The 14013-nt window shown below is 46.9% G+C and overlaps 1 protein-coding gene across 2 annotated transcripts in view; it reads left to right on the top strand.

The window, feature by feature from the left end:
• Nucleotides 1–14013, top strand: part of AP1B1 (adaptor related protein complex 1 beta 1 subunit) — an 81764-nt gene that overhangs the window by 44420 nt on the left and 23331 nt on the right. For both annotated transcript variants that reach the window (XM_012805273.2, XM_012805272.2), the window contains exons 3-10: nucleotides 1125–1230; nucleotides 4471–4606; nucleotides 5736–5981; nucleotides 7388–7578; nucleotides 8415–8636; nucleotides 11434–11554; nucleotides 12403–12498; nucleotides 13510–13625. In XM_012805273.2, the coding sequence (XP_012660727.1) occupies nucleotides 1125–1230; nucleotides 4471–4606; nucleotides 5736–5981; nucleotides 7388–7578; nucleotides 8415–8636; nucleotides 11434–11554; nucleotides 12403–12498; nucleotides 13510–13625 (1234 nt within the window). The remainder of the gene's footprint in view (nucleotides 1–1124; nucleotides 1231–4470; nucleotides 4607–5735; nucleotides 5982–7387; nucleotides 7579–8414; nucleotides 8637–11433; nucleotides 11555–12402; nucleotides 12499–13509; nucleotides 13626–14013) is intronic.

Below are 14013 nucleotides of genomic sequence, written 5' to 3'. Positions count from 1 at the left end.
AATCCATTATCATCTTGATACCAAAGCCGGGAAAAAAAAAAAAAAAAAAGAAGTTGAAGAGATATACAGGGATCAGTCATGTGGAGCCTGGTGGGAGTGAACTTAGGCCTGAGTGTATTGGAATGTCCGTAGTGGCTTTTTTGTGGGTTTTCTTTTGGCAAGAATGTCTGAGGAGAGATTTCTGGGTTCAACACCCTAGTCAAGAGAAGGAATACAGATAAGGAAATGCATTCAGAGAAGCAAAGTGAGTGGCTAGGGTAGGCGCAAGCTTGGGGATTTAGAACACATGATTAGGACCCACCAGACCTGGTTTTGAATCTGGCCCTGCCATCTGCTAGCTGTATCAGTTACCAAGCCTCTTATAACCTCCATTTGTTCATCTGCAAAATGGGTGAAAATGCAGAGTTGATGTAATGATGAAATGAGAAAAAGTATGGGAAAAATTTAATGTGGCACTAGGCTTAGGGGAAGATTCCAGAAGTTAATGTCTGTACTCCTATCCTGTTATCAGGGTCCTCACTGTCCAGGGCAGGGCCTTGAACAACCCTACTTCCTCATTTGCTTTTTCCAGATCATCAAGTTCTTCAGAACAATTTATTACATGCTAGAAGCCTCATGTATCAGCTGAATTCCCATTTTCAGAGCTCAGCAACCACTTGTGACTCAGGAAGTGAAACCCTGAGCAAGCTGTTTTAACTAGAGGTTCTAGGAAAACAGGAAAAGCCTATGTTTGAAGTTGATCAAATCCTGCCCTCTCCCCACAAAACTTAAGTACCCACGTTCCATCACATTCACCCTTGAGGGCCTTTGCTTGAGGAGAACTTTGTCTTCCTCTGGGTTTTTAGGAGTCTGGCTGAGCAGGACTTGCCATCCAACTGTTTGTCTCCCTTGTAATGTTTGTAGTTTCCATCTCTTCAATCCAGCATGGCCTCCAAGCTTCCATCTTGATAATTCCTAACAGTAATCCCTCACTGCTGCCTGACACACCTGAGGCCAGGGGCCTTAAGCTGCCCTTATCTGGCAGCACAGTTATCTTACTTCCCTCCGTCCAGTTCTTTTGGGGACAAGAAATTATCCTCTGGAAGGGTGGGGAAGGATTGCTTATGCTTGCTTCCTTTTCTTAGGGGAAATCTTCGAGTTGAAGGCCGAGCTCAACAGTGACAAGAAGGAGAAGAAGAAGGAGGCAGTGAAAAAAGTGATTGCATCAATGACTGTGGGCAAAGATGTCAGGTGTGCAGGAGTAGGCTGGGTGGTGGCAGAGCCATCTTACAGGGGAGGGTTTATGTCTTGGGTCCAGTCCATATCTCCTTTGTGGTATCAAAGGAGCCATATGTCCCCTCACCCCTCATGTAGCTCCCTCCGTAATCCTCCATTCCTAGCAGGGCGTTTTTTTTATATAGGAATCATGAGCTCAATGCTGATGGGTCAGGTGGTAATGGAGTGAGTGACTTGGACTAACTCAAAAAGGCAGTGAGAAATGGAGTTGGTGTTGCATGAGCCCTACCAAAAACTCCAGAGGATTCCTGCCAGTTGGGGAAGAGGACCCAGTGCAGCTAGGTCTTCTGGTTTTTCAAAAGAAAAAAATGTGAAAGCTATATATTTTTTCATTTTAAACTTCCCTATTTTAAACGGCCAGATAATATTAAATACTGCATGGTCCAAGTGAAACACACTGCAATTTGTATTTCTCTAATTTGTTGCCAGTTTGCCACCTCTGGTTTGCACCTGCTGGCTGGAGCAGATTAGGTACAGAATGGCTGGCACATCTTTGCCCGTGCTTCCCCCTACCGGGAACGCCTGGTAACCTGGCTTGTTTTCCCATCTTTTAAAACCTGATCAAAGTCTGCCTTCCCTCATCACCCCAGCCTACTGCCCTGAACTCACAGCATTTGCTTTCTGTTCCTGTCACTAGTCACTAAATCTAGATTGTTCTCTTATGTGTACTGTGTTTGCCTGCCTACCACATTGTAAAGACCCCAGGGACAAGATTTTATAACTACTTAATATTTGCACAGTATTTGAGAATCTACAGAATACTTTCAGATATGTTTTCTCAGTGGTTTCTTAAAGTTCACATATTATGGGTAATGGAAGTTTTAACTGACAGAGAAATAAGATGAAAGAGTAAAATGGCTGCTTATCAGTGACAAGGTTTATGGCAGACCAACAATTCAAGCCTAGCCCTTCTGAAATCGAAATCCAGGCTGTTTTTATCCATACACTCTGCTTTGTGCCCTCACGGTTCTCAGCCCTGTGCCTTGCCTGGGTGCTGACATGGAATAGTTTCCCATCCAGGTCCTGTGATAGGATCATACGATTCCTGCTTCCCCATGCATTGCCCTATCCCATTGCCACCCTCAGCCAGGGGCCTCCTGATGAGGACTCAGGAGAGGCAGCTATTCAGAGACCTGCTGAATACAGAGAAACGGAAGGAACAGGCGTCTGCTAGAAGATCAGGCCTCCTTTCAAGTCAGATTCCTTCCAGGACAAAGCTGCTGTCCTTTAACTAGAGCACTACTATCACCTCCTCACAGAGGAAACATCTTTGTTCTTTTGTCTCAAAAGAGCTTGGTTTGCTTACATGACGAACCCAAAAGATTAAGTCAGGCTCCTTGGCAGTTCTTCCCCCTCCTCCTTACCCTGCTCCCCACTCCCTATTCTTCCTTATGTATCATCTTCCAAGGTGACACATCCATTTCAGCTTCAGCTGGTCTCCTGCCTGTTGGGACTCAGGAAGTTCACTTTGACCATGTTGCCATGGCCTTAACTGTAAATGCACAAGAACTGAGAAGGGAAGTAATGATTCTAGAGATAGAAAATTGATCTTAATTATATTTCACATCTCAGTAGGGCCTGGGACACACCATGGGTACCATGTTGGGAAGGGTTCCACCCAGTAGTCATGAACACAGGATTTGGAGTCAGACCTGGCTCTTTCAGGCAGGTTATTTGTCATTTATGAAACTCAGTATCGTCTAAACCCTAAGCTTCTCAGGGTAGTTAAATGGGATCAAGTACATATAAAAGCCTTAGCACCAAGCCTGGCACATAGCAGGTGCTGGTTTTTAGTGCTAGAGCTGCCCCTTATAAAAACAATGTGGTCCATCCCGCTTTCCTATAGCCTTCCAGAATCAGCCGCCCAATGTGAGAGATCATGTTAAGTATCAGCAGAATCATTTTCATTTACTCAGCACCTCCCAGATATCAAAGACTAAATATCTTAAATATGTTGTCTCATTTAATTATTATAAGGGTCTGGGCATGGTGGTTCATGCCTATAACCCCAGCACTTTGGAAGCCAAGATAGGAGGATCACTTGAGGCCAGGAATTTGAGACTAGCCTGGGCAATGTTGCAAGATCTCTAAGACATTTTTTTTTAATTAGCTGGGCATGAGGGTGCATACCTATAGTCTCAGCTACTTAGGAGGCTAAGGCTGGAAGATAACTTGAGTCTAAGATTATAGTGAGCTGTGATCACTCCACTGTGTTCCAGCCTAGGTGACAGAGCAAAACCCTATCTCTAAAAAAAGATAAATAACTGGTTGGACGCCTGTAACTCTGCAACTAGGGCGCCAGCCACATACACAGGAGCTGGCAGGTTCAAATCCAGCCCCAGCCTGCCAAACAACAATGACAACTACAACCAAAAAATAGCCGAGCATTGTGGCGGGCGCCTCTAATCCCAGCTACTTGGGAGGCTAAGTCAAGAGAATCATTTAAGCCCAAGAGTTGAGGTTGCTATGAGCTGCAACTCCATGGCACTCTACCCAGGGCGACGTAATGAGACTCTGTCTCAAAAAACAATAATAATAATAATAGTTATTAATATCCCAAGGGCCCTATGAAGTGAGTTTCTGTTGCGCTTTCTAGCAAATGAGGAAACTGAGACTCAGGATGAATATCATAGCAACTAACAAGTAGCTTTGAGTTTGATGGGCTCCCAAGCATAATGTTTGAATCATGTGAAAAGATCTAAGGACTTTTCGGCTCAGTGCCCATAGCACAGTGGTTATGGCACCAGCCACATACACCAAGGCTGGCAGGTTCAAACCCTGGGTCCAGGACAGCTAAAACAATACTGACAACTGTAACAAAAAGTAGCTGGCTATTGTGGCAGGTGCCCTTAGTCCTAGCTACTTGGGAGGCTGAGGCAAGAGAATCACTTAAGCCCAAGACTTGCAGGGCTTAAGCTGTGAGCTGTGACGCCACGGAACTCAACTTTTTGAGACAGAGTGAGATTCTATCTCAAAAAAAATCTAAGGATTTTTTATTTTAAAATCACCCTTTGGGATTCTGCTTCTACTGATAGGTGTTCATTGGCAGCATAGCATTAATAATACCCTCCCTTTCACTAAGAAGTCCTGTTTATTACCTCTTAGCCACTGTCCCCACTCCCTAACTAGCAGCCTGAAAATCTTCCTCTTTCTTTCTTTAGCCTTCCTCTTGCTAACACCATTTTGACCTTTTAGTGCCCTCTTCCCGGATGTGGTGAACTGTATGCAGACAGACAACCTGGAGCTGAAGAAGCTGGTATACCTATACTTGATGAATTATGCCAAGAGTCAGCCTGACATGGCCATTATGGCTGTCAACACCTTTGTGAAGGTGAATAGGAGCTTGGTGGAAGTGGGGGCATGAGGTGCTCACTGTTTCATCTCTCCTCAATCTCCTGGGGTGGGGCCCTGTGGCCATAATGAAAATAATGAAGCTCCTTACTCCACAACTCTCCTTTTTTTTTTTTTAATTTCAAGATACTTTATTCTTAAAACAGGTCACAACACTAAGCTTTTGGCCCATTCTGCCACTGTACAAGCTACAAACGCTTGCTGAGCAGCGGAGGGGAGCTCTTTGATAGCATGTCTGAAAAGTGAATAAAAATCCATGTAAAACAAATATTCAAATAGTTTCCATAGAAACACAGATAAGTGTGACCCCATCTCCTACTCTGCATGTGGGTCAACCCTACTCTTACAGAGACATTTCAAAACTAGCAATAATTAAGTTAAATGGTCCCCCCAAATCCCTTAATTCAAGCTGAACTCGCAGTTAACAAGTCTCCTCTTGCCCAGCCTGCGGCCTTTTCCTCCAGCAGAGGGCTCCCTCTCTCTGTAGACAATCGGGTGCTAACTAAAGACCTGCCTAACTCATCCCATGTGAGGTGTTATAAGGCCTAATGATCCCCTCATCCCCTTGAGGGGAGGCCATCACTTTGTACACTTTGCTAGGGCAGGGTTCAGCAAATATCTGAAAGCTTCTATGTTCCCTTTCTACATTTTCTGTCCTCCAGATTGAAGTGTCAGCTCTATACACCTTTAGAACCTTAGCTCCCTAGCTCTGTCAATACTCAGATGTGGGAAAATGAAGGTGTCTATGGCCCCAGTGGAAAGATCGAGGGCTGTGGTGCTATATGGATGTGGGTTTGAATCTTGGCTCTGCTGTGTGGCTTTGGGTAATCCCACCTTCCTGAGAGCCTCAAACTCCTTACCTGCGAAACAAGGGCCAGTCAGGGATCAGAGGAGATAACATGCATAGTCTCTACACAGTATCTGGCAAATGCTAGGTGCCCCTTACATGGCTTTTACTTTTGGTACTGTCAGCTGCAGTTGGTGGAGATTCCCAAGGCAACTATCTGGTTGCTCAGCCCAGCAGTGCTCAAAGCTGTAGACTAGGGAGAATTTGAAGCCACAAATGGCTCATTCCACCCTGCCCCCGGCCAATGACTGGTTCCCCTCAGGATTGTGAAGACCCCAATCCCCTCATTCGAGCGTTGGCTGTGCGGACCATGGGCTGCATCCGTGTTGACAAGATCACAGAGTACCTGTGTGAACCACTCCGGAAGTGCCTGAAGGATGAGGATCCATATGTGCGAAAGACAGCAGCTGTGTGTGTGGCCAAGCTTCATGACATCAATGCCCAACTAGTAGAGGACCAGGGCTTTTTGGACACCCTTAAAGACCTTATCTCCGACTCTAACCCCATGGTAAGCCACTGCCACCTACCTCTGCCATCTTCTGGGTTGCTTAGAAAGACTTAGGCTCATTCTCCACCAGGCAGTCTCTTGTTCCTAGAATTCAGAGCCCTGTTAAGTACAACACTTGTTATTGTGTCTTGTGGTGGCTCCTTTATTGTCTTGGGAGTGAGCTAGACCTGGATTCCCATCTCTGCCCTCAAGCTTTGTGACCTTGAGCAAGCTGCCTAACCTTCCATATTCCTCTTTTCTTTATCAGTAACATGGATCTAATTTCGCATGGCTGGTAGGAGTGCTGTGAAGGTGACATGCCTGACATGGCCTGGCATACAGTGGGTCTGCAATCTATAGTGCCCTCCTTCCCTTTCCCCCTCTCATTGTTGCACTCTTCTCACCAAGACCATCTGTAAGTCCCAAATATGGAGTGTTTTCCCTTTCCCTACATCTTTGCAAACCATAGCAGGTCACCCTTGAAATAGCATAGCCTGGAAGACAGAACATCAGGATGTGCCTGGATGGGGACTCTAATCACCCACAGTGGTGGCAGTAGTTTGGAGGGCAGTTTTGCAGAGGCCATATGAAGTGAAATGAACAAATCCCTGGGCCCAGCCCTCCCCACTTTGCATCCTACAGAAATGTTGAGCAACTGCCACAAATGGGCACTGAGTAGCCAGTACATGGATGGGTTATTGGAGCAGTGTTCATAACAGGGAAAACATGAAAACAGTGTAGAAATGCACTTAAAAATTGCACAGTAATCCCAGCACTCTGGGAGGCCAAGTTAGGAGGATCACTTAAAGCCATATAGTGAGACCTCATCTCTATAAAAAGTAAAAATTAGCTAGGTGTGGTAGCACCCACCTATAGTCCCAGCTGCTTGAGAGGCTGAGGCAAGAAGATCATTTGAGCCTTAGAGTTCAAGGTTATAGTAAGCTATGATCATGCCACTGTACTTCAGCCTGGGCAATGGAATGAGGCCCTATTTCTAAAAAAACCCAGCAGCTCTAGTGGAAGTGTTGTTGAGGACCCAGAGCTTCACCTGGAAAGCTCCTCTCTTCCAGCTCAGGGAGCTCTGCAGAAATCTAGTGCTGAGAAGCATAATTGACAAGCACTGAAATGAGGCGTTGTAGCTGGTAGACAGAGGCTGTTGTGTTCAGGTAGCTGGGAATGCTTTCTATTGTCAGACACTTAGAGGCAGATCTTTCTTGTTTTTTTTAAATATTTTACTTCCAGTTTGTAGAGGAGTCAACAGAGTGAGAACTTGGAGTGGGTCTTATTATGTGACTTTATACTTTACCCAATACAATCATATTCCTTTAAGCATCAACAACCTCTGGGCAGCCAGCATCATTAGCCCCACTGCCCCCTGGCCTCTGAGCAGTGCCTTCAGCCTCTGTCCCTTCCACCCTCTCAACCAGGTGGTAGCAAATGCAGTGGCCGCCCTGTCGGAGATTGCAGAGTCTCACCCTAGTAGCAACCTGCTCGACTTGAACCCACAGTCCATTAACAAGCTGCTGACAGCCCTAAATGAGTGCACCGAGTGGGGCCAGATCTTCATTCTGGACTGCTTGGCCAACTATATGCCCAAGGACGACCGGGAGGCCCAGAGGTGAGGAGGCTGCCCCTGCTTGCCAGCCTACCCTGAGGACCCCTAGATCTGGTCCTCAGGGGCCTCTAACCATTAGCTGTGTAACAGGCCTTGGTGGGCTCCTTTCTAGGGCCTTGCCTGCAAACCATTCTCAGATACACCTTAAGGGAGGCCAGCTATTTCCCACCTTTGCAGAGCCTAGTGATCAGTAGCATTGCCTCAGGCAGTCAGCTGACTGCTGTAGACACAGGCATGGCTTGACCTGGGAGCTGAGAGAAGCCCAAGTCACTTTTGCTGAGTCTAAGAGATGGGTAGCATCAGAGCCACCATTCATTAAATTATCACTAGGCACCTGGGGCTCTGCTGGGTGATTTTCTCATATTAGGTAATCTTTAAAGTAGCTAAGAGAGGTCCCATCACCATTCTCCATTTTACTGATGAGGAAATTCCAGCTTAGTGAAGTGGAGGGAATTGTACAGGTCACCCAGCTGTGACTCACCTGACTTTTTGGTCTTTAACAACATTATTTTCTGCCCCATTTGAATGCCCTAATGGAAGGGGGGGAGTTGGTACTTAGGGAGTATTTACTATGCCAGGCACTGTGCTCCTTTTTTTTTTTTTTCCCACATGTATTTCACTTAAGCCCCGGGCAACTCAGTGAAATGGGCATCATCTCCATTTAGCAGCTGAAGAAATTGAGGGTCAGAGTGGTTTGAACCTGCTTAGGGTCAGTTAGCAGGCAGCAAAACCAGAATCTAAATCTTCCTCCTCCAGAACGCTTTCTATTTGGATAACTAAAAACAGGATATTTCCCCTTTGTCTTTCCTATTTGTCCTATTGGAACTGATGGAACCTAGCATCTGTGAGCGGGTCACCCCCAGGCTCTCCCATGCCAATTCTGCTGTGGTGCTCTCTGCTGTGAAGGTGCTGATGAAATTCATGGAGATGTTATCTAAGGATCTGGACTACTATGGGACACTACTCAAGAAGCTGGCTCCACCCCTGGTCACACTGCTATCAGCTGAGCCAGAGCTGCAGTACGTGGCCCTGCGCAACATCAACCTCATTGTACAGAAAAGGTGCCGAAATCACCACACACTTGGGGTGTGCATCCTTGTGTGAGGCCAAAGATCTTCTGCATAGAAGAGGGGCTCGAGGGAAACTGACCTGTCACTATTCAGGAAGTCTTAAAGCATTGCTTAACCCAGGGGTTCTTAATCAGGGGCAACGTCGATTTCCCCATGTCTTGGAGACATTTTTGGTTTTCACAACAGGGGGAATGCTACTGTCATCTCATGGGTAGAGGCCAGGGATTGGTCACTATGCAATAATGCACAGCACACCCTCTATAACAGGGAACTTTTGAACCCAAAATGTTAACAGTACTGAGCTTAAGAAGCCCTGATTTAACCTAACCAGGAACAGGCTAGGTAACAGCTGACTTGGGGCTTCTTAACCTGGATATTAAATGGCTTCAGAGGCCATAGAGCCCTCCTGAAATGGGGTGAAAGATTATGTGTCTCTGTGTGCATTTTTCATGGGGACAGAGTCCGCGGCTCTAGTTAAATTTCCAATGGTCGGAGACTCCAAGATAGTAAGGAACTGTTGGACTTTATCAGCTACAAGGTCTGGAGAGAAGTCTATCAGAGTAATTCCAAATGCCAGGCAGCCCATTTCCCTCCTCCCATGACAGTGACTGCGGCAGTAAATCTCTGCTCCTAAAACAAGGGGTCTGGTCCCATGGGTAGGCTGGAGCTGAAAAACAGTTGCACAAAGCTGAATCTAAGGGGTTCTGTGAAAGTATCCTTTCCTTCCTCTGACGCAGCTCTGAATGAGGGAGATCTGCAGCCCCAGGGAGTGGAATTGGCCTCCTGAATTCTCTCCTCCTAGCCTTTTTCGTCAAACCGCTTATTCAGCAATCAGGAATTGGCAGTAGCAACTTACTATTGAGTATTCATATGTTACATCAGGCCTGTTGCTCTGAGTGCAGATATACAGAGATGAAGGCCTCTCATAGTCATTCTCTCTTGGACAACAGCACACTCTCCTTGTCCTAGCATCAGTCTGTTCTTAGTACTCCTGGGAGACTCAGAGATATTGGTTGTATTGGGACGTTTGTAAAGTTTGGTAAATATGGGAAAGTTTTCTAAGCATCTAAACCAAGGGATGAAAGTAGGGCTTCCCAATTGCAGTGTGGGTCTTTATACACCAATGCCCTTAATAAGATTTAATGAGGTGTAGTGCCTTGTAAGATCCGGATCAGTGTGAAGGGCTCCCTGTGCTATATTTAACATGGTAAATCTTTTAAGTTGTTCTTGTCACTGAGACACATTCTGGCCTGGTCCTGACATGCATTTGGGCAGGGCAGCTTTTGCCAAATCCTAATTACAGAAATCATCTTCCTCCTACTCAACCCAGGATCTCCCTTCTCCCACAGGGCATAACAAGCCTCCTTGCTTGGCCAGTACCTCCCCACAGTTGTGCAGTGGCACTGAGTACCCAGGTTCCTCCTTTCTGTCGGCCCTGTCTTCTCCCTCCTTTACCATCTGTCCTCATCCTGTTCCTTCCTCCTTTCTGTTCTGGAAAGGACATAGGAGTAGCAGTCAGGGGGTGATGACTCTCATCTTAGGCCCGTCCTTATTAGCATTAGCCCTGTGACCTAACAAGCTTCTTAACCCCTGAAGTTTCCTTAGTCCTCTAAGGAAGACTTATCTAAGAAAAATGCAGTGGGTAGTGTCAGTTCAGGGCAGAAGGGTGTTGCCTTTGAGGGAGAAGCAGTGATATGCATGAAAGTGCTCTTCTGGTGACAGTCCCTGCCCAGCAAGTACCTTCTCTGAGTAGGCATCAGTCATGCTAGAAGCTTCATGTCTAACTCTCACCAACAGGCCTGTTATGTAGGTATCTGTGTCAGGGTCCCCAGGGACACCCCCCCCCCCCAGCCTTCAGAGATTTATCAGTAAGATTCACAGGGCTCAGCACATAGTAGTACTCACTGCTTAGATTTATTAGAGGAATGTCATAAGGATACATAGTTGGATCTTAAGGGAGAAAGACAATGATGGGAGGAATCTCTGGGAGACTTCCCTATGTTCCCTTTTTCCTGTAGGGTTGTCACACAGAGCATACTCCTCCCCTAGCAATAAAATGCAGCAACATGTGTATGTTTCTGCCCCAAGGAGCCTGTTTGAGACTGACCCCCCAAGATTTTTATTGCGGGTACCTACCAAAATTCCAGATTCTTAGAAGAAAAGCAGATGTCTGTCAGAAACCTTAGTGTTTGTACAAATAGTATGGGCATAATTAATCACATTTATTATTTAGGGATCAGGGAAAGCACTCCCAGAACCTGAGTTTCCACATGCTAGGCCTCAAAGGTTTCTTTTCTTCACAGTATCATTCCCATTTCATGGGTGAGGAAACAGAGACCTGAGGTCATAAGCTAGAATTGGAACCGAGATCTGATTCTGAGACTTTTCACATGGTTTCTGCTACCTCTCAGATGTGAACTTGTCAGCTTGGCGCCTGTGGCTTAAGCAGCTAAGGCACCAGCCACATACACCTAAGGTGGCAGGTTCGAATCCAGCCCGGACCCGCCGAACAACAATGAAGGCTGCAACCAAAAAAAGATGTGAACTTGTCTTGCTGTATTCCCTCTTGCCTTTCTGTGATATGGTGACACACAGTAGCCAATCAGAACCTTGCTCAGGCTAATGAGTGGCCCTCTGCCCAGGAACTTGCAACTAGGGCAGTGACTCTGCCTTCACAAACATTAGACTCTATTTCAGACTCCAGAAGTATCTCAGCAAATATGGAGGGGTTTTCTCATAGGGCTTAAATTTTGCTTTTTGCTCTCTGGGCATCTTACCCCCCCACCAGGCCTGAGATCCTGAAACATGAGATGAAGGTCTTCTTTGTGAAGTATAATGACCCCATCTACGTGAAGCTGGAGAAGCTAGACATCATGATCCGCCTGGCCTCCCAGGCCAACATTGCCCAGGTCAGCAGAGCATGGTGGTCAGGGTATGGGCTTTGGTGTTGGACAGCTCTGCCACCAATGAGCTGTGGTCTCTGGGCATCCTGATGAGCGTAACTTCTAACAGTTCATTTCATGCATGGGCATGAGGCTTTGTAAGCAAGTAAAACAACTGATGTTTTTGTTACTAAAGAATGTTCTCGGGCTGGGCGTGGTGGCTCATGCCTATAATCCCAGCAGGTATATTGCCTGAGCTCACAGGTTTGAGACCAGCCTGAGCCAGAGCGAGACCCTGTTTCTAAAAATAGCTGGGCATTGTGGCGGGCACCTGTAGTCCCAGCTACTTGGGAGACTGAGGCAAGAGAATCGCTTGAGTCCAAGAGTTTGATTTTGCTGTGAGCTGTGACTCCACAGCACTCTACCAAGGATAACAAAGTAAGACTCTGTCTCAGAAAAAAGGGGGCGGGGCGCCTGTGGCTCAAGGAGTAGGGCATCAGCCCCATATACTGGAGGTGGCGGGTGCAAACCCAGCCTGGAATAAAAACTGCAAAAAAAAAAAAAAAGAATGTTTTTAAGCTAGGGAGGTGAGGCTAGTAAAAAATAAAAAGAATTTCTTCTTATATTACCTGTCATCCAACTATTAAAAAGTGGTAGTTACCTGTGTTAGCTAGATCAACCTAAAACAAGGCTTATATATCCTTGCTTTCTTCTGGGGGCACCTCACAGCTCTATCTCCCTTGAGCTTTCTACCTTGAGCAGGAGGCAGAATCCTATTCTTCTAGGGATCTGTGTATACATACCTACTTCCCAGGGTTTTTCTGAGAGATTGCTCCATCAGATCCCCCTGAACCTCTTCTCTGTCTGGGCCATAGGTGTTGGCAGAGCTGAAAGAGTATGCGACGGAAGTGGATGTGGACTTTGTACGGAAGGCTGTGCGTGCCATTGGCCGCTGTGCCATCAAGGTGGAGGTGAGGTTCTAGGACTCTATCCTCAGCTGGGGAGGGAAAGGGAGCCAAAAGCAGGAAACCAGTCTGAGTCTAGCAGAATCTACAGCTGCTTATCTTTCAGGATGACCTGCGTGTCACCACTACAGTCTCGCGGGCACCCACACTGTACAGATCCAGTTGTTTCCTTTTTACTCTGTATTCTCCTAGGTCTTTGACTTGCTGTAGATTACGTTAACCCATCATAATTACAGTTTACCTGCAGCATTAGCTAAGATGCTGGGGCAGCTGTAAGCTACTGGTGGCCCTGGTAGACTTAGCTTTCACTTCACTGAGCATGCTTAGGGGCTGTGCCTGTTGTATGTCAGCTGCCTATGTGCCTCTTTGTCCAAGCTTCCCAGGGCTACTCCAGACGCTGATGTGCTGGCATTTCATCCCCTGCTTTTCTCTCTACTAGTGGAGATGTTCTTTGACCACTGAGCCAGACTCACCTTAAATGGGTCCACTGGTGGCTGGAGGATCTTGAGACAGTATCCAGGGTCACCCACAACCCAGACCCCTGGGGCTTTTTAACCCTTGGTGTCTGTGATGGTGGTCTGATCATCCTGAGAAATCTCCCCAACCAGGTCGATAGCGCAGTGTGTGGGAATAAAGGTGGAAGAGCTGGTCCAAGCAGAGACTATTTAAATGTTTTTGGTCATAAGAGCCCATTTTATAAACAAACAAAAGGTGGAGGAGTGTTTGACTTGCCCACTTGCCTTAGAGGAGCTCCAGGGACCCTCCCCACCCTCAGGAACTCTACTTCTGGCTTGTTCTCAGTTTCATTCTGTCTCCCTGTGTCCCTTCCATCCCAGGGGCATCATTAGCACTGGTCTTCCCCCCTATTACCTGAAGAGCAGGTTTTCCTGTTCTGCTCTGATGAGAAAGGTGGGTGAGGAGTGACTTGGAGCTCCTGGCCAAGGCGTGGTCATCAGAGGCACTGTTGGAGACAGGGTACAGCGACCTTGCCCGCACTCTCTTCTTCTTCCTACACAGCAATCTGCAGAACGCTGTGTGAGCACGCTGCTGGATCTCATCCAGACCAAGGTCAACTACGTGGTCCAGGAAGCCATAGTGGTCATTAAGGATATCTTCCGCAAGTACCCCAACAAGTACGTGCCCACCCCTCCCAGGGAGAGGATGATCCACTCTACTTGGGGATGAGGTTGGTGGGGAAGAAAAAGAAGGAGCTTCTGGCTGGGTGTGGTAGCTCACACCTCTAATCCCAACACTCTGGGAGGCCAAGGCAGGTAGATTGCTTGAGCTTAGGAGTTCAGGAACAGCCTGAGCAAGAGCAAGACCACGTCTCTACTAAAAGTAGAACAGCTAGCCAGGCATTGTGGCAGGTGCCAGTAGTCCCAGCTACTCGGGAGGCTGAGGCAAGAGGATCACTTGAAGCCCCAGAGTTTGAGGTTGCTGTGAGCTACGATGCCACAGCACTCTACCCAGAGTGATGAAGTAAGACTACCTCAAATGAAAAAAAAAAAAAGAAGAAGGGAG

The sequence above is a fragment of the Otolemur garnettii genome, unplaced genomic scaffold (genome assembly GCF_000181295.1).
Source record: "Otolemur garnettii isolate 467f Iridium unplaced genomic scaffold, OtoGar3 scaffold00038, whole genome shotgun sequence".
NCBI lineage: Eukaryota > Metazoa > Chordata > Mammalia > Primates > Galagidae > Otolemur > Otolemur garnettii.
The sequence above is the reverse complement of the archived record's forward strand: the minus strand, read 5'-3'. Positions and strand labels throughout refer to the sequence as shown.